Source organism: Euprymna scolopes, chromosome 26 (genome assembly GCF_053919585.1).
Source record: "Euprymna scolopes isolate OS-2025 chromosome 26, ASM5391958v1, whole genome shotgun sequence".
NCBI classification, from domain to species: Eukaryota; Metazoa; Mollusca; class Cephalopoda; order Sepiida; family Sepiolidae; genus Euprymna; species Euprymna scolopes.
In genome coordinates, this window is record NC_136507.1 from 54669028 (window position 1) to 54694209 (window position 25182).

A 25182-nucleotide genomic window follows, 5' to 3' on the forward strand; every position below is an offset into this window, starting at 1 on the left:
TTAATACTCGCATTTGTAGATACTGATAAAGAAGAAACTGTTTTCTTCCATAATAATTTCTGTTGACATAAACGGCCATTAAAAAAGAACACTAGCTGAAAACGGAACATTGTAATAGAAAGGTATCTCAAAAGATTTCAGCATGGCGCTTTTTGGCGATTTGACAAGTAAGATCATCTGAATAGGTCTCCCCATTTTAGGAAAAGCAGTTAACCAAATTCTTTGTGGTCAAAAATTATTATTAGGTCACCTGAAATATAGGTCGGATGCTATGAGCTTTTTTTGGAGGGGGGATAAGGAAAAACAAGATGGTGGATACAAAGTCAAGTGTCTATTATTGTCCGGAGAATTTGATCAATCCAAAACGATAACAAAAGTATTTTTTTTTTTACTCATATGAAATGGCACTTGGAAAAAATCCTTCAAATGGCACGGGAATGATGATGAAAGGTAGAGGCCCACCTGATTCGCAATATAATGAAAAGCAAAAATATCCTCGATGACCCACTTTGCCTGGGGATTTCATATCAGTCCAAGAAAAACCCCTGACTTAAGTCTCACTATATTCTAAGCCCCACTAAGTCTCACTCTATTTTGCATCTACACGGTGAAGAGACAAGCATAACTTTACTAATGGAAGCCGCCAGTCACCAGAGCATTTGTATTTAGTCACAACCTCTGAACGATTAGAGTCTTGCAATGAATACTCATTTTTTTATTTATAAGAAAAATGACCACTGGCTTTTCTTTAATTATTGATTGCCTGTCGAACTGAGGGTGCAGTTGATTTCATATCACCCTGTCGCCAGACAGTGAACACCCATATAAAACCATTGTGAGAAGAGAACTTAGCACGAAATTGAGGCGATGTACAGCTGGCTGAAGTAAAGTGTTGCCACACACTTAGGGTCGTGCACGTTTTATGTGTTCCAAGCATCCAAGCGGTATTTTGCAGTGACCAGTGAGGGTCTGATCACCCTTGAAATGTTCACCATTAGACAGAGTTAAAAGCATAGCCATCGGTACTTAGGATTAGCGTGCATTTTCTTGCCCGTATGACGAAACCCGCCCAGAGTGGTATTACAGTTCAAATAGACAGGGCGATAGCAAAGGATGTGCCTGTTTGAAAGCAGGTGTTGTATGAGAGTGTAATGTAATGGGCTAATTTGATATAACTAATTAGTGATTTCAATCTCTTTCTTCAATCCCCACCCACTAGTCAGTGAATTGGAATAAAAATCACCTCGAATAAATAACTCACTGTATTCCATCAGCTTTGTGTCGAGTTAGAATGTTTGAGAAGCTAAAGTACAGGACGACATCCGCTCAGTTTTGGAGGATCACGCAGAAACCGAATGATCAGCATCAAATATTGGAAAGTGTAATGTTTGTGTAATGATTACAGAAAGTTGGTTGTATCACACAAGTTTCTCAAACGCAACATTGATTCATGTGTATGCATCAGATGTTAATACTGAACAATATAAAATGGCAAATAAATAAATAAATAAATAAAAACGTTGAAAGCATTTCTATAAAAAAGATTAATTAATCTATTGATGACGCTTATGTCTGAAATAGGATTGTAATAAAGCCGCTGACGTTAGATTAGCAGCAGGTATATGCAAAACCCGAACCAGTTTGCGATATGACGTCACAGCGGAGATAAAAAGGACACACATGTTGGAATAAGCAGGTGTGTCGAGAAAGGTTTTCTAGACGTGTCGAAAGAAGCACGTGTTCGAGTCACGTGGGTGACGTTATAGCAGAGACGAAAAGTTACACGGAGCTTGAGAAGGAGAAATTAACTCTTTAAATGTTTAAGAAAAATACCAAAAAAAAAAAAAAGAAAAAAGAAAGAAAGTGAGTTGAGTTTTTCTTTTCTTTTGTTTCCTTGCGACGGAGTTTACAACGTGCCCGGCCTGTTAAAATGTAATGACACTGCTAAAAATGGATGTACAACGTTACAGCATTGCGTTTAATAAATAACTCATTCTCTTCGATCCGTTTCGAGTACGCACAGGAAAAACGATGAATCAATAAAAAAAATAATAATAAATAATAACTTAAGTCATCAACTTATTTGAACTGGTATAAGAGTTTTAAATCGTCTAAACTCACCCGGCCAACACCCGGCGGATTGTTTTCATGAGTGGATATTTCCCTTGTCCGCAGACATTATTGAAATCATCGAATGATAAGGCCCAAGCGGCCACACCGCCAAATCCGTTTCTTTTGATCCAATCAACCTGCAAGTAAGGCGAAAAGTAAGACAGTAAAATAGAAAGGTTTCCCAACGATAACGTGGATAACTAATCAGATAATTTAACATGACCGGAAACAATATTCTGCAATATTTTTTTTTTTATTAAACAACTTCATTCATAATTATGGGAGTGCACTCTATTTGATAATATAAACTGACTTCCATGGCCGTCGAGGGGTCTTGAGTTTGATATAACTTGCGTAGACAATATATAACAAGATTAACAGCATGTCTGTGTGCATGTGGGTGTATTTATATTTATCGAAATCACACAAATATTAACACTACATCAAATAAAGGTGTGATCTGCAATCGAATTACCTTAATAGCCAAACTGATTTCATTATCATATCCGATCCATTCGTTCTTATAGATTATGTAAGGCACTTCCGAGTCCGGCATCCAATGCGACTGCGCACCATTTTTGATTGCTAAACAAATCTGAAGAGTAAACAAAACAAAAACCATTAAAACATAAACTTATAATTTTGCGCATTACGAGTGGATAATGATATTCTTAGATGCGTCCAAGTATCAACATAAGAGGTTCTGTCGGTCCGTTCATATATCTGTTAGTCTGTCACGTTTAAGTTTAAAATATTATGGAATACAAAATTAAAAAAAAATGGTTTAAAGACTAAACGAGTATTCCAATATCAACAGTGGTTACTATAAACTGAACTTACTATTATACAACACATACGAGCTCGCCCCGCGCCTTCTATTGGACTGGACATCAGACCTTACCATCGCCATGGCACGTAAAAAGCCTGGATTTTCCCGATGAAGATTCTGTTATGAATCGAAATAACGAATGTAATTTTAATAAATAAACTTGTTTATTTCTTGAGAGAGATTCTGCACTTGTTTGGTTTTTAAATCGTTAAATTTTTTTAATTTTGTATTCCAATATCAACAGTGCTTACAATAAACAATGTACTTTCTATTATTTAATATATACGAGTTTGTGTGCGTATATATATATATATATATATATATATATATATATATATATATATATATATATATATATATATATAAATGAAGGTGTGTGTGTGTGTCTATGTGTGTATATTTTCCTACCAAACTACTCTGTCAATTTTCAGTCTACAGACTCGAGATTTGGAATAAGATTTTTGAGATTTGGGAAAATCGTTTTAATCGGTATTCAGACATAAATTTGACTGTCAAGGGGTCGAAGTTCAACGATTTGAACTTTGAAAACGCTACCAAACTCCTCCACCAATTTTGAGTTTAAAAACTTGAAATTTTAGATGTAGGTTACTTGGACATGGATCAAACTTTTTAATTTTATTTGAGCCCAAACAATAAATGTTAAGGGGTCACAGTTGGGATCAAAATTAAAAAAACAATTGACCTCTGCGGTTTCTACCAAATTACTCAGCCAATTTTTTATCTAAACATTTGAAATTTTACATAAAGTGTATTCAAACACAGGGCAAGCATTTAATCGGTTTTTGGCCGAAAATGTGGCTGCCAAGGGGCCAAAGTTCAAAAGATTTGATCTTTGCGGTTTCTAGCAAACTATGTAGCCAATTTTGGGATTAAACAGTTGAAATCTTACATAAAGGGTAATCAGACATGAGGCAATAATGTTTAATTGGTTATTGGGTGAGAATTTGGCTGCCAAGAGATCAAAGTTGAAAGAGGTGATCTTTTCGGACTCTACCAAACTCCTCTGCCAAATGTGGGTCTAAACACTTGAAAATTTTGATGTAGGCTACCTGGACACGAATCAAACTTTTTAATATATATATATATATATATATGCACATAAAGTTATAAACAGTACATAGGGCTCGAGCAAAGCCGGGCTGAACTGCTAGTATATATATATATATATATATATATATATATATATATATATATATATACATATACATATATATATATATATATATATATATATATATATATATATATATATATATATAACAGGGCCGATACAGTTTAAAACTGACTTTACAACTGCAGCTTTAAATCATGTGTAATTCTTATGGAAAAAAAACCCCAATGGTCAGAGTTTGCTTCCTCTGCGTCTTATCAAAGATTGTATTCCACTTTACACGGTTTTCTCCAATCTCTCGATTTTAATGAATGAAATTGTACTTCCATAACGTCATCCACTCTGCGTGGCTATCCCCTTCTTACTTACTGGATGACATCACAAAATGATGACATTGTTTACTCTGTTAGAAAACAAACAAGATACACAGATATTGAGTATATATTAGATAAGGAGAGATAGAGACATTGGGGAGAGATGGCGGAAACAGATAGACAGAGAAATGGCAGTACAGTATCGCTCTACCAGAAAATATCTCTCGCGATAATGCCGAGAAAATCGCTTCTATATAATTTCGTCTGACTGACTTGACAAAACACGGTTTCTAAGTAGTTATCGACACTTACTGAAAAACTTGCTGTGCTAATTTCGAACCCAGTTTTTTTCAAAGACATACTTTCATAAAAATAAATCCACACATGCTCTTGTGTCTAACCTTCTAGAGTGAAGGTAAATAAAATATCATTTTCTGAGAATAGAAAAATAGAAAAATTATTTAAAAAAAATAATGAAGTCCGTCATCTTAAAGTTAAAGTCGATTACCTCGTAATAAGCTTGAATACCTTTCGCTGACGTGTAATTAGCTGGCCGTGACGGACCAGAAGCTGGTGCTCCTGGTTTTATATCTCTTGAATTGGCCAATCGGAAACCACGCCCGTAGAGCGCTAAGCCAATGTTTAGTTTTTTTCTCGGCGCGCCTTTCGATACCCAATAGTTAGCCACCCATTCCTGGACAAGAGAAAAATAAGACACAAAATCACCACACATATTCAAGTTTGAATAAAAAACAAATCCTTTCAATGTACAAAAACTAGCAATAATATTCACATATGAAAAATAAGAACACAAGTCGGTCGTGATCATTAATACCTAATGCCTGACAACGTACGAATGAATAAAAGTCTTATCTGAGCAATTATTTCTCCATATGTATTAATAATTTTCCGAAGTTATGCGATTGAAACGTTGATAATTCAAAAGCTGAAGAGTTTCACAATGATTATTATTACCAAAGAGCATCTTACTGTAGCAGAGCGCGGACGCGCGTATGGCAGCTATATACAAATGACCGAGCCGTGTGCGAGGTGACGTCATTACAAGTAAGAAGGAAAACGATTATAAAAAGAAGAACGTGTGCGCAGACAGATGATCACGTTAGAGATAGAGCAGAGATAGATGTGTTACACATTTGGACCGCGAGCAACAGGTTTGAATAAGAAACAAGGCGTTTTTCTGGAAAGTACCTGTAAATAAATGTATGTTGTTTCAATGGGGAAAAGTTAATCGAGTTGCGACGGTGTCTACATGTTAACACGTGTGTAAAAGGGTACAGCGTTACATTACTAGTAAATATTCGAAAAATAAATTAGGTGAAACAGTAAGCTGCCGATGCCTTTTTCTTTCTTTTCTTCCTTTTTTATGTTTATCAGTTGCTACATTTTGCTCATAATTGTTTTTTAACGGTGGTTTACTATTTATCAAGGCTAAAATCCACTCAAGAATTAGAGTTAATTATTGCCAGTTGAATGATGAAGAATATTAGGTTAGAGTTTAAAATGATCAATGGAATGAGTAAAATTTATTTAACTTTGAGGACAGTTTGTGAAAAGTATTTATTGGCATTGGATTTTCAGGCAACAGTGTTATAGCTCGTAGATAAGAAGTACGTTGTAACGTGTTCCATAGATTGACAATTATTGGAAATGAATTTTGTTCACGAAGATTCCATGTGAGATTAGAAACACACAGGAAAAGAGAAGAACGTTTTTGTTGGTAGAAGACACGGTTTTGCTGTGTGTATATGTGTTTATTTATTTGTGTGTGTGTGTGTGTGTGTGTGTGTGTGTGTGTGTGTGTGTGTGTGTGTGTGTGTGTGTGTGAGTGTCTGTATGTGTGTGAGAGAGAGAGAGAGAGAAAAAGGGGGAATCATAACGTGACTGGGTATGTAGAGAGAGATAGACTTTTTTAAAAATTTGTTTATTTTAAGATATGATCCCGGGCAACACCGATTAGCTCTACCAACAATAAATAACATATAAGGTAAAGTATCTCAATGCCTATATGTCTTTTTCACTCTGGAGATTTACAAATTACTGGACGGGTTTCGACCAAGCTTGGCATGCAAGTAATCATAAAAGAAAATATTTTTTAAAAAGCGCCCGAAATTTTCAAGATTGAAATTATTACTCCCGAATAACGCTGGTTTTCTTTCTTAATATAAATATGAAATAAATAAGGAAAGATATGTAATGTCATCTCTGGCAAGAGCGATGACGTTTCTTACCATATTCAGTTGTCTATCTTTCCCTCGGTCCTCATCACGGGCATAAAGTGGGGCATTATGCCCCGTGTGTTTCTCCCATGCTCCGTGCAGATCATATGTCATGACAGTGATGAAGTCCAACGCTCTGAGGTGTCGTCGTCGTAGGGTGGCGAAAAGTTGATATTGTCGTTAGAGTCATTGTCAGGTTCAATGTCCAGGAGATGGTTCAATTGGTTCGAGAAAAAATTCCATCATTTATATAAAAAAGAAAGAGAAATAGATTTTATAAATTAAATAACCACAAAAATGGTTGATATGCGGCAAAACAGAGACACTTAACTAACCAATAATCAAAATAACAAATGTTTTCTTTTTCGAGAGCAAAATTGATTATAAATTATTTTCTATTGAAAGCTATTCTAACTAAGCTTTTAGTCTAACGTCTTCAAAGTAGAATATTTTAAAATTGCTTCCCTTTTTTCTTCTAAAGTAATTACCTCCCTGTGTCTCTTATGTCTATGAATTCCCTCCCTTCTATTTTTACACCAGAAATGTCTTTCTTGTATGTTCTTATGATAATTTCCGAATTTATTTTATTGTTTGGACTTTCGTATAAAGAAAGCAAAAGTGTTAACCTAAAGCTTCTTTTATTTGTTATATATGTTCTGGAATAAATTGGCTTTGAAACAATTGTACAAAATAAAAAACAAATGCAGCATGCATGGCCCTCCGTGAGTGAACAGTAAACAATGCATAAAAAAATGACTAAGTTCAGCATTTGCGCCCCTTCATTTAGCCCCAAAAGTTCCCAGGGGACGTCAGATCCTGGTGAAAATGAACAAACGATGCAGTTTTAGGCTTAAACATATCTCAATTTAAGTTGTGCACCATGCAAAAAAAGAAATGACAAGTTTATTATTTCCCCACAACATTTAGCCCCAAAAGTCCCCAAGGCGTTAACATATTTAGATTTGAGTGCAAAACTGATAAATAAACATACACAGATATGGTAAAATAGTCTAAAAAATGGAGTGTTTTTATTAGCCCAAAAAGAGCGCATGGGGCACACCCAAGAATTATCGCAAAGTATAGACAAACAAAATTATATAGAAATCAGTTAGTTACAACTTTTCAGAAAGTTTTATAAAAATCCAAGGCATCAATTTTTTTTTAATAAGCACAAAAATGGGGGCAACCGGAGTTTTCCCGGAAAATCCGTTCGGTTACTTTTTTTACTAATATCATGTTTAATGTTTGTCCAAAATTTAAAAAATCCAAGGCTTAGTTATTGAAAAAAGTGCAGATAGACGAACGGGCGAACGGACAAGGGTGAATTTACAGGTCCACCCTCCTTTTGTCGGGAGACCAAAAAAAAAAATTGGCGAATACCATCAGTGGTTGAAGCGAATGCATTGCTACATGTGAATAAAAAAAAAAACTTACTCGGAGATCTTTTTAACTTCGTACGCCGTATCAATAATATGTCGACCTGCGGCAACGGCTGACGTTAAAAGCAACCGAGGTTTCCTGCTTTTATAAGATTCCCGTTCAAAAGCATGTCTTAATTCCTGACAATGAAAAGAAGGAAAATGTATGAATTATTTAAAGTATTATTGTTCATCTGTTTGTGTCACACACACACACACACACACACACACACACATATATACATATATATATATGTACGAGATTTTATCCTCTTTTTAACTTCTGTTAAGTGTTTTGTTCTATTTTTAAATATTTGAACAAAATTGTCCGTATAAAATTATGATTCAGATCATCGAATAAATCTGATATTTTGGAAATCAAAATAATGAAGTGTGATCGATATATTGTGTTGGGGGAGTGGACTTTATTTGTAAGTGAGAATGGGTCATTAACAACACGAATTAAGAATATGATAGATTAGCCGACATTTATTTATGTAAATCAGATTTTGTTTTTTACGGAAATCATAATGACCTGTAATACTGTGCGTTTGCTCAACCCTCTGGAACCATAGCCCAATCGAATAAGCCACATGAATAATATGTAGGGAAAAATGTAGTGTGCATGATTAGCATGGGTGTCATTCGCTTACGGAGAGAAAAGAGAAAAAGTCTTAAACTCGAAACCTGACTGACACGAGACAAAACGTGTCTCATGCAAACTGATACATTTCTTGAGTTGGGGGAATTCTTTTTTGTCGTCTCGACGTCGATACGGTGTACTTTGCAATCTGGTATCAGTTGAAGAAAACTTGTTTGCGATAACGTCGAAATGGGAACCTATTTTTGTTACGTGTGCTTCGACGCGGTGAACTTGGAGATCTAAAAATCATTCGTCTTTTTTCTTTAACTCAAACAATCAACGATTAAATAATCTTTGTTAGATTTTAGAGAATGCTGGATTAGATCGCGGCATCGAGGTATGATGAGATAAAATAGCTGTCTATAATATAATGAGAATGAGGTTACGCAGAAAACAGGTGAGGTAGCGACGTAAAATTGAAAATACCCGACGAAAAAACAAGACTAGTCAAATCCTTTTAGTCATTCTCTGTAAGTTTTTTTGTAGTACTTATTATGCTTTACGAAAATTTATGCAGCAAATATTTTAAATAATAAAACAAAACATTTCATTACGCTGCCAGGAATGAATTAATAAGTAATTTTTTGTTTACGAATAAATCGTCTTACGAACGAGTCGATTTACAAACGAGTCAGTTTACGAACAAGTCGGTTTATGAACAAATCGATTTAAGAACATTTACAAACGAATTAGGTTCGTCAATTGAAGTTTAATTCGAATTTTAACTTAGATTTGATGCATTAATAAATGATGAAATAAAAGATTAACAAGTGAAGCATGCATGGCCCCCCATGAGTGCACAGTGAACGGTGCCTAGAAAAATGACTAAATTCAGCATTTGCCCCCCCCCATTTAGCCCCAAAAGTCCCCAGGGGATGTCAAATCCTGATGAAAATGAACAAACGTTGCAGTTTTAGGCCTTAACATATGTAAATTTGAGTTCTGCACTATGCAAAAAAAAGAAAAAAAAGAAATGACTAAGCCCATTATTTGCCGCCCTCACTTATTTAGCCCCAAAAGTCCCCAGAAATTTTGGTACAAATATTGTAAAATAGTCCCCAAAATATAGTGTTTATATTAGCCCTAAAAGAGCCCCTAGGACACACCCAAGAAGTATAAACAAACAAAATTATATAGAAATCAGTTAGTTACAACTTTTCAGAAAGTTTTATAAAAATCCAAACCATCAATTATTTTTAATAAGCACAAAACTGTCAATTCTAGCCATTTCAACCCGAAAGGCACCCCTGGGGGGGCGGATTTTTCCCGGAAAATCTGTTCAGTTACATTTTTACTTATATCATGTTTAATGTTTGTGCAAAATTTCAAACAAATCCAAGGTGTAGTGATTGAGGAAATTGCGGACAGATGAACGAACGAATGGACAAGGGTGAATTTACAGACCCACCCTCCTTTTGTCTGAGGAAAAAAAAAACTCTACACATTACGAATTTTGCAAAATTTAATATATATCTGGCTGATGACGTAATATTCTGGAAATACTTTTTCTTGTAGTAAGCACTTTAAAGGGGTCTCTAGATACGTGAAAAGCACAGATGTCAGTAGGCGTGCCGGTGGGGACAGATTATGGCTGTACCATTTTTCATGGAACTAAGGGTTGGGAGAATGTCATATCACATATCTCTAAACATCAAGTAGGCTTTAGTATTCCATCAATTTTAGTGGATGTTGGGTTAGACCACGGCGAGTAATTAGATGGAATAACCACCTGTAATATAATAAAAACGTTGTTTAGAAAACGGTGGAAGTCGTTCTCCGGAAGTGACGTAAAAAGGATGTAGGTAGGGAAAAAAAACAAGAGTAGTAAATTTTGTTTTTGGTTTTGTTTATGAAATGAAACAGATGTATACTTGAAGGACATTTTCAATCTCCCTACTAGGGAGAGATTCAGAGCATACAGGTTTCAATAATTCTCTACAGAGGAATAAACAAAATAAATCACTAAAGAAAATCAAGTATGCCGTTTATTTGATATAGATTGCTATTCGCTGTCGACCTGTTGAGAGATACTCATTATTTAATCTGATACTTCGCCACGGAATACATGCTGATACGACAATGAACATCCATAAACCACATGATGTGATGTAAAAAGGGGCAGACCCCAGTCAGTAAAAGAGCAAACTAGATAAGTTGAAAAGGATATTTAGAAAAGGTTAGAATTGAACCCAGTAAGAAAAGTTTAAAAAAAAAAGAATACATATTAAAATCTTATGTATGCAGAACGATTGTGAGTGCAAATAACTCGGTATTATTTATGTCATAAATAGATATTTAATTTTGGAATACAGTTGATTGTTCATTCTTTTAGAAATAACTGTATATTAAATATGTCAGTTAAAAGAATGGGCAATACGAGTTTAGAAATAATGATTAACAAAATAGATTAAAAACGATACAATTAATTTAGGAATTTCTTTATTGCCAGAGGCGTGTGGATGCATGTGCAAAGCGCACGTATAATTTGAACCGTGAGAGAGTCAGATTGTTGATCATGCCTCTGACGATATCAAGAAAGGAGATTCACAATATATTGAGACAGGGTTCGAAGTTAGAGTCAGTGGGAGACGAGAGTCGGACAGCGACTTAGTGAGAACTGATGCCCCTAGGAGGCGAAATGGGAGAAGGGCAAGAGGAGACCATGTAGTCGTAAAGGCTTGAATCCCTGACCATCATCATCACCAGCTGGTATGAATAAAGAATCATCTATTTTTGTAAACAATTGTCTTCGTCTGTCGTCATTCCACCAAAAGGAAAAGGTAAATGTGTTTTATTTATCATCTGTAAAGAACTGACTCTTCCCTTCTGATGTAAAAAGAATCATCATCATCATCGTGCACTCAGTGTTGCATAAATGTCTCAACTTCGTATTAATAATAATGAAGTCCACAAGAATCGTCATAGTGGTCGTCGTAATACATTACGACGACCACTGTGACGAACAGTATATAAATGTCATTATCATCTTCTGTGTCTCCGATATGCACACCGACTACACAACAATAATAAAGATGCCATCATTAAACTCGTCAGCCTTTTTTTCTTACGTGGTGAAGATTCGTTCACTATGTAACACGTCTTCCTAGATAGCAGAACAAAAGGGAACTAATTACCACTGATGTATAGAATTATGCTAGTTTTTGTTCATCGTTGTCGATACTACCGGTATCATAAAGAACGGTGGCAAAGTACTCCAGTGATCCATCAAACGTCGTCTGAAGGAACAACATTACGATTATTCGAACGTGTTTCAATAATGATAGACTGGAGTAACTAACGTGTCGACTCACTAACCAATGCCAGCGATTCGCGAAAGTTAAGGATGTGTACTCAGAGGACAAAACTTAACATGTAAATTCGTATGAAACAACCAACAACAGGGGAAAAAACTCTTGGATTCGATTGGCATTGGTTTCTACAGAGTTAGGTACTTATAGAGAGGTACACATAACGTTTACGAACATCTGCAGTAAAAGTAGTGATACAAAGCCGGCAGGAATGGAACTTGGCTTGCCAATGTCGTCAGTAAAAGTCGGTAGCCACTACCTCTCAGAGGGCTAAAAGTTCTTTAACTAAAATTCAATGTTAAATGGAAAAAAAAAACGTATAAACATATATAATCTCAAAAGATGTGAAAAGGAAAAAGGAAACAATGGTGCTATATGATCTTACCTGCACGAAGATAGTAAATCTTCGTCTGTCTTCGGGCGGACTCCCTCTGTTGGCTGGATATTCCCAATCTAAATCAAAACCATCGAAATTGTGTGCTCGCAAGAATTTAATCGTACTCCGGATGAACTTTGCTCTATTTCTAGCCGTCGAAACGACCTCCGAGAAAGGAGCTGACCCCAACGTCCAACCACCGACAGATAACAAAATTTTTAAAGATGGCCTCACCTTCTTTAGGTCTGTCGTCTGTTCGTATCTGTCGAAAGAAGTTTTTAACAAAATAAAAAATATAAAAATATGAATTTAAGATTTCTATAGAATAAGAAAACAAAAACGAACATTCCTAAGATGCGTCCATTTTTCTTTGATCAACTATGTCTAGTTTCCACTCCCATTTAAAGATCGCCGTTCTTGTTTTCGGATTTTTTAAACAACCCTGAAATATATAAGAGGTCTCCACTTATAAAGGGCTGAGAGAGCATTATTAACTCATTTTATTTTGTTCTTTATTTTTCTACCCTTTGGGTGTTTGTTATTTGTCTTAAACGTCATTGTCTTTCATTTAATTTGTGTAATAAAATTAAGTAATACAATATTTGGGAATATTTAAAGTACGATTAAGCTAGGTACATGCAAAAATGGCCGTTGCTTCTAACGAGTATGGTAATAAAAAGGGGCGTATCATAAGTTTTTTATTAGTTTCCGATTAAATTCTTATTGTATTTTAAAGATAAATGCCTAAAGTTAATCTTCGCAGAAAAACTAATGTATTTTTACTTCAGCAAAAAAAAAAAAAAATAAATAAATAAATAAAATGAAAATAAAACATTTAATAAAAAATGCGATGATGGTGGCAAAATATGCAACTAAATTTGAAATCTGAATAAATTAATTGTAAAAATATTTTAATAAATATTAGTTTTCGAAAACGATTTCAGAGATAATTAGTACATCAAAGTCTTAAGATAAAAATATAGATCGTTCGGGGTGTTTGTAATTTGTTGCAATCGCCATCACTTTGGAAAATGAAATTCATTAATAAAGATTTTGGGGGATATTTTAAGTAGGACTAAGTCCATGCATTGAATGTGGTATTTTTGTAATTGACTTTAAAGTAAGTTTAATAAAATAATCAAAATATGATATGGCTCCACAATCCTCCAAACAATCTTGTCCTTGTGTTTAATTTGTAATTTTTATTTTCATCTTATTGTTGTTTATAAGCGGTGACAAACCAAAGAAAATTTTTTGGTCTTATAAATCCACGTTTATTTATTATCCATGGTCGGATTCGTACTGAATGGTATACATATTATTTTAATTGGAATTCATTATTGAGATGAGTATTATTAATTAATTTATTTATTGCGGACTATTATCTTCATCTTTTGTTTTTTGTTGTTGTTTCACGACGTTTCGGCTAACTATTCCTCCAAAACCTCATGAAACCACAACTAAGAAAGATGGGGATAATAGTACGCAATAAATAAATTAATTAATAATACTCATCTCAATAATGAACTCCAATTAAATAATATATATATACCATTCGGTACGGACCTGACCATGGAAGATCAGATAATAAATAAACGTGGATTTATAAGAAAAAATCCAACCATGATCGCCCTCTGGGGCCCGTGGCGCAGTGGATAGAGACGTTGAATCTTTGCGGTTACAGGTGAAAATTGTCTGATGATAGCGGTTTCAATCCTACCCAAAACCGGCCAGAGGCTTACTTGGTCAAAAACGCGGTGAGACGACAACTATGGATGGCAGTTCCTATCCCGTCGCGGTTACCACCTGATGAAGGCCAGAGGAATAGTTGACCGAAACGTCTTTAAACAACAACTGAGAAAGATGAGGATAATAGTCCACAATAAATAAATTAACAAAAATCTATATAAATAAAACAGTACACGCATGGTCACATAACACTGAAATTCTCAGGAAATAATATTCATGCACTAAGGATGGTTTATAGCGAGTAATATCTTTGTTTACATACATGAATAACGCGTACAGACATCGTTAAATTTACATGTAAAATGCACATTAACCACTAGCCGACATTTTTGTTTTATGCGCATGCGCGTACTTAATACAGAAAATAATATAAGAATGGAACGCTAGATATTTTGATTTACATTTTTGCTGATGACACAAACTCATTTTTTTAAATCTCTTTGTATTAATAATAAAAATATGAAATAATACATAAATTTTATTCACGATTTTGAATTGGTAAATACGAAGACAAACCTATATATCCTTTTTTTTACGATCTCATATTTACTTTATTTCATACTAACTGTACCCGGTTACGCGTTGCTGTGGCTCAGTTTGTTTAAATGGAACACATTCCTCAAGAAAAATTGCATTTTGTATTGTTTATTTACTTTTAATATTTTCTGCAATTTTTTTTCTCAAAATAAGATTGCTTTTTTATCATAAATTGTTACGGGAAATTTTTTTTTCAGGAAAACTTGCACTTTTTTTAAAAAGAGAATTGGCAGTAAACGTTTCTTTTTGCAAACTGAATTTTTATTATAAAAAGAAAATGTGATGCTTTATATGAACACTGTAAATAGTTAGGTGAAAGTAGAGAAAAGGTTTCTTGTTCAAGATAATGTGCAAATTATTTTTTGCCAACAGATGTTAAGAAAATAAACAGAAAAAAATACTCCCATCATTAATTAATTAAATAATTATGCAAAAAATAAATAAAATGTTGATTTAGTGTTTCAACATTTAAACAACGCTCGGTTGAATCCTAACCATAAATGGAACCGGGGGGGGGGTCAAATTCTGCATGAGTACCATTCTTTTGAATTTCGTCTTGTGTTCAAGTTTTGAAGTGGGCTATCAGCGATTGCAAACTAACAAATGTAACCAAAATGTGAAAAATTCCACAATAAAATAATTTTAATAAGTGCTCATCTTCTAATAAAAATCCTAGTAAATCAATCCCCCTTATTTGTTCGGTTGTAGTAAAAATGGAAGGGAAACTTAAATTTCGCTCCGTTTTAATACGCCATTTTATTTCACGTACCATCTGTGCAAATTCTGGTTAGAGTATGGTCGAAGCATGAAATAAATAACCAAAAATTTAAACTGTAGAACGATTGCCGTTAAAGCAAAAAATAAATAACCAAATAAAAAAAAACAACCCACTTCCCCGTTAAAAAAGAAAACAACAATCATTTAAATTAATTTGTTGTTGACCTTTCAAAGTTGCTTTAATTCAAAATAACGTTTCCAATTATTTATTTGTTCGAAAAAAAAAAAACAAGAAAAAAAAGAAACAACTATTTTATAAAAATCTAATGTTGCTTTCATTACCAAATTGTTTTATCAAAATTATTAATTTTTTACGCAGACTTTTCAATTATTCTTTTTCCAATTATATTTTGATAAATTTTTAGACAATAAATGTTTTGGTTTTGTTTCGGTTGTCAAATGGCGCTTGCCCAGTTTAAACTATGATGAATATGTCATGTTATATTTCCATTGAAACAGGTCTCGGAATAGACACTACAAATCTCCCCATGTTAAGAACGGGTTTCGGAATAGACGCCCATAATCTTGTCAGCATACCCGAAAACCTATAGAAGTTTACATGTGTAATGTAAACGATGAGTATGACTTAATGTAATAATGTAGCGAATTGAAAAGGGAAGGAAAAGTAAATTTCCGTTGGATTTTTACTACAACCGTAAAGCATTTCATTTGATGCGAATGTTACCTAACATGGTTTATTAATGTTCATAATATTCAATTATGAATAATATTTAGGTTTGGCAATAAATTCCTAAACTCCTGTCACACTAAGTAATTTAGGTGACCGAAATAGGAATTGAAAGATTAAGGAACACAAAGGAAAAAGAAGTGTTTGTACACGTGAAAAAAAAAGGAGAAAAAAAGAAAGAAGTTATGGTCGGAGCATGTAATAAATGACAAAAAATATTAACTGGAGAACGATTGCAATTAAAACAATAAATAAATAAATAAATAAATAACCCCGTTATAAAAAGAGGAAAAAAAATCATTTAAGTTTATTTGTTGTTGATCTTTCAAAATTGCTTTAATTCCAAAAAAACGTTTCGAAAAAATGTATTTGTACGGGGGGGGAGAACTATTTTATGAAAATCCAATGTTGTTTGCATAACGAAATTGTTGTATTAAAATTATAATTTTTTCGCAAATTTTTCACTAAATGTTTGTCCAATTATATTTTGATAAATGTTTATACAATAAATGTTTTGGTATTGTTTCGTTTTCAAATGGCGCTCGCCTAGTTTAAACCCTGATGAATGTCATGTTATTTTTAGTTTTTAATAACCGAAACTGTTCCAGGGAAAACTCCCGTTCTCATTAATTAAATCGAAACATTTCGAATTTAACAGGTCTCGGAATAGACACCCCAAACCTCGCCATGATAAGAACTGCTTTCGGAATAGACAACCCGTAACCGTGTAAGCATACCCGAAAACCTATGAAAGTTGACATGTAGACTGTGAACGGTGCTTTTGCCTTAATGTAATAATGTACCGGCATATCATTCTATGCAGAATTTCCTAAGCTCCTTTCACACTAAGTAATTTAGATGACTGAAATCGGAATTCGAAGATTACTTAATTTCCCCAAGGAAAGAAAGTGTTTGTACACGTGAGTTGCTTTTAGTTATGTCGTAAAGATGGTTATAATCGTAATGTAAATGGAAAAATGGGAACCTGAAAGAAACGAAAGCATACGAAACGCAATAATGATGCATATAGAAATGCATTGTTTACATATTTAAATGTAGTAATTCTCGATCCGAATCGGTAAATATTTTTAAGCACTCATAAATGGATTTGTTACTAATCGAGATTGATTTGTTCGTAATCGCTTTACGTGAACATTTGACATTTTACATTTTGTAATGCTATAACGGGAAAATTAATAGTTAACTCTGTAATAGAAAAAAAAAAAACGGAAACAGAAAAAGAAAGCATTGCACGGAACGAAGCTAACTGAAAAGGAAATGATATGTTATACCTATTTACAATGCCTCCCCACGGGACAAAGTTAGACACCAGGATTGTTTTTTTAACGTGGAGAAAAGGTACAAAAATAAAAGAAATGTCTCAGTCGTGAAGGACTACTCCACCACCGAAAGAGAACAAGAAACAGAAGTGCAGCATCTGAAGAACAGATACTATACTTTGATCTTGACCAAAAGGCCAAGGAAATGATATATTATATGTTAATGAAAAAAGGAGAAAAGAAAAGGAATCACCAAGAAAAGGACGGAATCGTTTTTTTTTCCTAGTGTAATAATGTTTCGAAATAAATTGTAAATAAGCAATGTATAATTAGGCGTGGTACGTGTTTTTGTATGCAACTACAAAACCCGAAATCGGTGTGCGTCCGTATTAGTCCCTCGTGAACAATGAAGCGGCGGTGTAAATGGGGAGCAGGGAAAGGAGGAAGTAAATAGAGAGAAAAGATTTTACAACTTCCATTGATTGTTACAGATTTTGACAGTGAACTCTCACCAGAAAAAAATATAGGAATGTACGATTATCGACCAAGTGTAGAGGTAATATGCATATATCACACCTCTACAATGTGTAATGTGCTGTAGTTTGCATGAAATGTCTTGAGTTTTTATCTTATTAAAATCAAACTCAGAGGAGAAATGACTTCATTTTATTTATATAGATAGAATAGAAGAAGAAGATAGAAAAAGAGAAGATAGAAGAAAGATAGATAGAAGATGATAGATAGATAGAAAGAAAAGATAGAAGAAGAAGATAGATAGAATATAAATAGAAGATAGAAGAAAGAAGAAAATAGAATAGATAGAGAAGAGATAGAGTTTTAAGATGGGTGGAAAATAAAATACGGAATACCGACAGTGCTGAAATAATAATATTATTATTTAGAAAATCATTCTTAATATGGTGAGGGGAAGGTATTTTTAAAACTATTCTGTACTTTCACCTTACAATTTATAAAATAAGAAACTAACCTACGGAATACGGACCGTGCTGAAATAATAACGTTATAATTTAGAAAGCTATTCTTTATATGGGAGGGTAGAGTATTTTTTTTTTTACTATTCTTTACTTTCTCCTAACAATTAAAAATGATTGCCTCAGTCATGAAGAACTTCTCCTCCACCTACCGAGAGCAAATAAGTGAAGCGCAGCATGAGAAGAGATACTACACTTTGATCTTAGCCAAAAGACCAAGTAACCAAGTTTTTTTTTTCCTGCCAGGTATTATCTCCTCCTTAAAAAACAAAGGAGGGAGATGATTGCTGGACTGCTGAGAAAAAGCCAGGTAGGTTCCTCCCATGTATTATCTCTCTTTTTTTAGTATTAGTTAACATTAAGTATCCGTTTCTCAATCCAATTTCTTGATTAGTCTATAGTAAAGCAAGTGTTGCCTAATCACTAACTGCACTTTTAAATATTTATTTTTTGAGTAGTATGAATTTTAAATCAGGTGCTTCTACAATGTAGTACCCATATAAAAAACACAAGCAATTTATAATTAAACCATGCATTTCGAAAAACTGCAGTCATATTCCGTAAGTGACGTCCTTTGTCTTAAAACCATAGTGTTGATGATGGTGGTGGGTGGAACAAGCACGATTATGTTGCTATTAAAACTACTCTGGAGGTCGTCGGGGATTACCAAACTTTATTTTTTTTAAGTGAGGATGGGGTGTAGTGAATTAGTGTCTGTTCATTCTCCCAAACACTACCACCATTTTTTAGTTTATATAGAGGGGGGGCAATAGATGAAGTCACGGAAATGTTGCATCAGAACATATATTACACTTTGTTCTTAGCAAAAAGGCCAAGTAAGCGTAATATAATTTCCTACCAGGCATTATTCCTCCTTAAAAAATACAAAATAACCGAGACAAGATATTTTTTTAAAGTGGGGAAAAGAAATATGGAGTAAGTCCCGGAAATGACTGAAGCAGTTTACGATCTCAAAAATACTTTATTTCATATATATTTTTAAAGAAAAGGGTGGATACGGAGTCAGGCCCGGAAAAAGCTGAAGCAGTTTACGATCTCAGAATTACTTTATTTCATATATATTTTTAATAGTGAGGGGGGGGGGGAGAATATGGTGTCAGTCTGGGAAATTTCTAAGACAGTTTCCGATCTCAAAATTACTTTATTTCATATGTATTTACAAGAGACAGGAGGGAATATGAAGTTAGTCTCGGAAATGGTTGAGGCTGTTTATGATCTCAAATTTACCTTATCTTATATCTATTTTTAAGAGAGGGTGTGATATGGAATCAGTCCCGGACATGGTTGAAGCAGTTTACGATCTCAAATTTTCTTTATTTCATGTTTATTTCTAAGAGAAGTAGGGTGATATGAAATCAGTCCCGGAAATGATTAAAAAAATCTTTACGATCTCATAACTGCCTTGTCAAAAAACCTTTTAGCCAAAAAACACGAAAATAAATGCCCCCTCCCTTAGGTGGCCAGAAAGAGGGTGCTCATTTTAAGTTAAATTTACATGGAAAAGTGATCACCATCTTTTCGAAAAAGTAATTTCTTCATTTCATGAAAACTATTTTTGGTACTCCTTGGGAGTTGAGTTCCATGGCGACCCGCAGAATTATTTAATGGTCACTCCCTTAGTTCCCCCCAAGTCAAGGCTAACGCATGCGCACGTAACATTTTTTTTATTTATTTACTTACGTTGCTTTTCGCACTTTTACAAACATTTATTTACGTTGGCTTAACTCTTTTAATAAATATTTAAAAAAATGAAACTAAACCATTTATTGATAATTTGTAACTTGTACAAACATTTATTTATTTATTTATTTATTTACGTTGGCTTAACTCTTTTCATGAATAAAAACGTTTTACTCTTTAAGAATAATAAAAGGAAAAAGTTACTAAACATTTATTAATAAATTCTCACGTACTTACGTTGGCTTAACTCTTTTCATGAATTATAAAAAAAAGTAACTAAATCGTTTATTGATAATTTCTCACAAACATTTTTAATTTACATGAGCGGATAAGTCTGCTCGTCGCCATGGAACTCAACGCCCACCCAAAAAAGTATGTTGTTATATACGAATGTGAGACGAGCCTTAATGGAAAATTTTATCAAAACCCCGGGATGCTATTTCTTTTTTCAATAACATAAGAAATTAAGAATTAGACTAATTTATTTTAAGTAGGCCTAGCGAGGAGAGCTTTAAGCCAAAAAAATGGATTCTTGGAAATCGAGATGTCGTTAGATGCCGCATACCAAACTGCCTTGTCAAAAAACCTTTAAGCCAATAAACACGAAAATAAATGGCCCCTCCCTCAGGTGGCCAGAAAGGGGATTCTCATTTTAAGTTAAATTTACATGGGAAAGTGATCGTCCACTTTTGGAAAAAAAGTTATTTCTTCATATCATGAAAACTATTTTTGGTACTCCTTGGGAGTTGAGTTCCATGGCGACCCGCAGAATTATTTAATAGTCACTCCCTTAGTTCCCCCCTAAGTCAAGGCTAACGCATGCACACGTAACATTTTTTATTTATTTACTTACGTTGCCTTTCGCACTTTTACAAACATTATTTACGTTGGCTTAACTCTTTTCATAGATAATAAAAAAAAGTAACTAAACCATTAATTGATAATTTGTCACGTGTACAAACATTTATTTATTTATTTACGTTGGCTTAACTCTTTTCATGAATAAAAAAGTTTTACTCTTTAAGAATAATAAAAGGAAAAAGTTACTAAACATTTATTAATAAATTCTCACGTACTTACGTTGGCTTAACTTTTCATGAATTATAAAAAAAAAGTAACTAAACCGTTTATTGATAATTTCTCACAAACATTTTTAATTTACATGAGCGGATAAGTCTGCTCGTCGCCATGGAACTCAACGCCCACCCAAAAAAGTATGTTGTTATATACGAATGTGAGACGAGCCTTAATGGAAAATTTTATCAAAATTCCGGGATGCTATTTCTTTTTTCAATAACATAAAAAATTAAGAATTAGACTAATTTATTTTAAGTAGGCTTCTCCAGAAAAACTTTAAACAAAAAAAAAAATGGATTCTTGGAAATCGAGAGATCGTTAGATGCCGTGAAAAAAACTAAATAATTAAAACGTAATGTTTGATGGGTTGAAATCCTTAAGATAAACAAATGAATTTAAAAATAAAAAAATTAGATAAACAAATTAATTTAAATTTAAAAAGTAGGGAATGTTTTTTTTTGTACTTATCTATTAAATAGATAATGAAATGTTGTAATTCGAAAGTTGTCAACTCGTGGTGCAATAAGTGAAAAGCTTATTTCTACCGGAAATGAAATGGCAGACAGTGTCGCAGTTACGAAAAATATTTTTATTTTATTAAATATTTTTATAATTCGCAATGTTAAATTATTTTAATAACATAAAAACATTCATTGACTTTACAGATAGATTTTCTGCAAATTTCAATTAAATTGGTAATGTAGAAATATGGTTTTATCGATTTCGAACGAATAAAGAATTACATTTATATATATATACATTAAGCGTGACAGAATGACGAAAATAATTTTCCAAATTTCCATGCAACAGATCGTCTGAGAGACGGAGATAAAGATGCGTATATTCAATCTGTGAGTCTCACTATAAACGGATAGATACATTGCAGGCGTGAAAAAGAAACTTATGTTGAATAACGAAACTTATTTCAAATATAAGCGTGACAACAAACTTATTTCAAATATAAGCATGAAAACGAAACTTATTTCAAATGGTGGCGTGATAATGAAACCTGTTTAAAATATAGACGTGATAAAGAAGCTTATTTCAAATATAGGCGCGATAAAGAAACTTATTTCAATTATAGGTGTGATAAAGAAACTTATTTCAAATATAGGCGTGATAACGAAACACATTTAAAATCTAGGTGGGACAACGAAGCGTATTTTAAGGGATTGAGAGACCTAATAAAATACTATTTCAAACTTATGCGTGTAGAAAAAATAAATGCTATTTGAAACAGACCAACGATTAGAGGACGCATTTGAAACGTTAAAATACTTACAAGCCTTTGTGCCATTGCGTTGATTCGTCATTCCATTCAAATGGCACAAGTTTGTTGCCTTGAAGGTTCGCGAACGCAAAGTTAATGTGTGTGCAAAGACTGGGGTCGATTTTATCGGGGGTGAATTTGCCGATTCCTCGTACATACTGAGACCAATTTGTGATAAAACAAACTCGGCGGTATTGTCCTATGGAAACGGTAAAAATAGAAAACGAGAACATCTCGGTTTAATAGTTTGTTTATGTGTAGGCGTCTATATATAATACTAGTGTGATTGTAGAGCGCAGAGCATTGTTAAATATGAACCACAACTTCTGTTTACATTGACGATGCATTAAGGTATTATTTTATAGTTTTTAAAAACATTTTATTAAAATTTGTAGAAAGTATTTTATCATCAATTTCTCTTTATTTCATGCCTTCATTTCAGGAAAATTGAATAGAATAAAAATCGAAAAATTAAAAATATTTTCAAGCAGGTTATTTAGATTTACGTCGGATATATTTTTTTAATTTTTTATTTTTTCAAATCAGAAAAAAATAACATAGCTAAAGAAACATCTTAAAATGAATTTTTAACGTTGTTAGATCATTGCTCGATAATAAGACACAAAATATTTTCAGACAGTTAGTCAACAAAACATGCTCAGAAAAAAATGAAAGTAAATTATAGCTCTATTATCAAGAAAGTAACGTAACATGCGGCCGTCATAGTCATCGAAATACAGTCCTGTTTCGTTGTATCACAACTCATCAGTGCCGCTAGACTAGCATCTCTCCCAAGCCAAGGATTGAACCTAGAACCGTCGTGTTGGCAATTATGGCGTTATATGTGTATTTCGTCTCCTCTCCCACTCGACCATGGAATCGACGCCCGTAAATAACTCGTCGGAATATCTATTTAAATAGACACCCGCCACCACTTTTATAGTGCTCAAATCGCCTGTTCGTAAACAAACAAACAACTAGCTTCGCATTTTCAGCCAATTAAGTAGCGGGTGAGATTATTTACGACAGTGCTCTACCCAAAGAGGGAGGCTTAAATGTTTATTATATATATATATATATATATATATATATATATATATATATATATATATATATATATAAATATATATATATATTATCGATATATATATATATATATATATATATATATATATATCGATAATAAACATTCTAAAGCCGCAAATGTATTTATTTCACATTTATGTTGTTTTATCGGTAATATGTTTGTTGCTTGTTTCATTAAATGGTAAAAGTTCACCAAATTTTCAGAGGCATACATAAGTTCATCGGAGGAGACATACATCGTTATTTGTTTGGATTAAAAAAGGGTCAATGATTGCAAAAGGAAATGATAACTTTTAAAAATCATTAAAAAAAAGTAAACTTAGTTATTATAGGATATATTCAAAACTTCCAGAGATAAAAAAACAACCACGTTTATTTCAGATCACACGAGGAGACGAAATAAACATATAACGCCATATGTTAATCAATTGTAAGCTAACAATATTCCAAATTTCCATATTTATATTTTAAAAGAAAACAAGAATTTACTCAAAATAAACCTTAGTTAATCTTATTCGTAAAATATTAGTAAAAAAATATATAATTTTAATAAAATCAGATACACTTCATTTTTTTTTTCATTTTCTATCTTTGAAAATTGTAACGTTGGGTATGGGGCAGCCAAATCGGCTGCCAACATTCCCCTGCTTTTTATTGAAACGAGCCGAGAGCTCTTTTTAATATCCTCGTTGTTACCTTAAGTTCAATTGTCTGGATGTCTTTTGCACTTAGTTCACCAGGAATATTAGTTAGGTAGGACTTCAGGTTCTTCTTCATAAGCCCTGTGGCACCTATAATAACTGGCATGATTAATATCTCCCTAAGATTCCAGTTTCTTTTCATATCATACATGAGACCTTGATATTTATGGATGTTTATGTGTGTGTGCAAGTGTATATCAAAGTAAATGTTTGTTTATGTGTAGGCGTCTATACGTAATACTGTGACAGTAGAGCACTATATTGTTAAATATGAATCACGTCTTCTGATTGTATTAACTATATATTAAGGTTTATTCTATATTTTGCATACTAATGGTACCAGATTAGGCTGTTTAGAGATAATGGCTTCCTGACCTAAAATTCATCAAACACTGATGTTATTGTTATTTTTTCCTTTCTCTTTGCCAAACTCAATCATGTTCTGCAACGTAAAAAAAAACACAAGAAATGTCCTTTACTAAACAGCCAAATAAACATTTGGAGGTATAAAGAACATGAAGCAAAAATCTTTTCCCAAAATTGCTGGATCCGGTATGAAATCAAAAAGTGTTGATATGCCGTAAAACCAAACTAAGCAATTTATAATTTATGTATAATTCTAAAGATTTTCTTCTTTTTCTTGTATACTATTTTTCTTTAATCTGCACTAAGTTCTAATCTGTTTGTGAACATAAGTTTACGGATAATTGTTTTCTAAAATGATATTTTCTTATTCTTCATTAAGGATTATGTTTATATCCGAATTGTTAAATCTATGATATACAAGGAAGTCAGCCTTTTTCGTGCGTGTCCAAGATAAACTGAAACCACACAAGATACACTTATAAAATTTATATAATTAAATTCTGTATTACCTCGAGCTGAATATGTTAAGATACTTTAACTTTCGTTTGCCTGAGATCAACAAGTACCAAATTAGAGCATATTAGCGAGA

At 33.2% G+C, this 25182-nt stretch overlaps 1 protein-coding gene across 16 annotated transcripts in view; it reads right to left on the reverse strand.

The window, feature by feature from the left end:
• Positions 1 to 25182, reverse strand: part of LOC145248063 (chitinase-3-like protein 1) — a 154380-nt gene that overhangs the window by 56583 nt on the left and 72615 nt on the right. For all 16 annotated transcript variants that reach the window (XM_080109824.1, XM_080109836.1, XM_080109825.1 and 13 more), the window contains exons 3-9: positions 22453 to 22639; positions 12379 to 12631; positions 8059 to 8183; positions 6637 to 6760; positions 4896 to 5081; positions 2588 to 2707; positions 2122 to 2249 (exon numbers count right to left, since the gene is read on the reverse strand). In XM_080109824.1, coding sequence (XP_079965950.1) covers positions 2122 to 2249; positions 2588 to 2707; positions 4896 to 5081; positions 6637 to 6760; positions 8059 to 8183; positions 12379 to 12631; positions 22453 to 22639 — 1123 coding nt within the window. The remainder of the gene's footprint in view (positions 1 to 2121; positions 2250 to 2587; positions 2708 to 4895; positions 5082 to 6636; positions 6761 to 8058; positions 8184 to 12378; positions 12632 to 22452; positions 22640 to 25182) is intronic.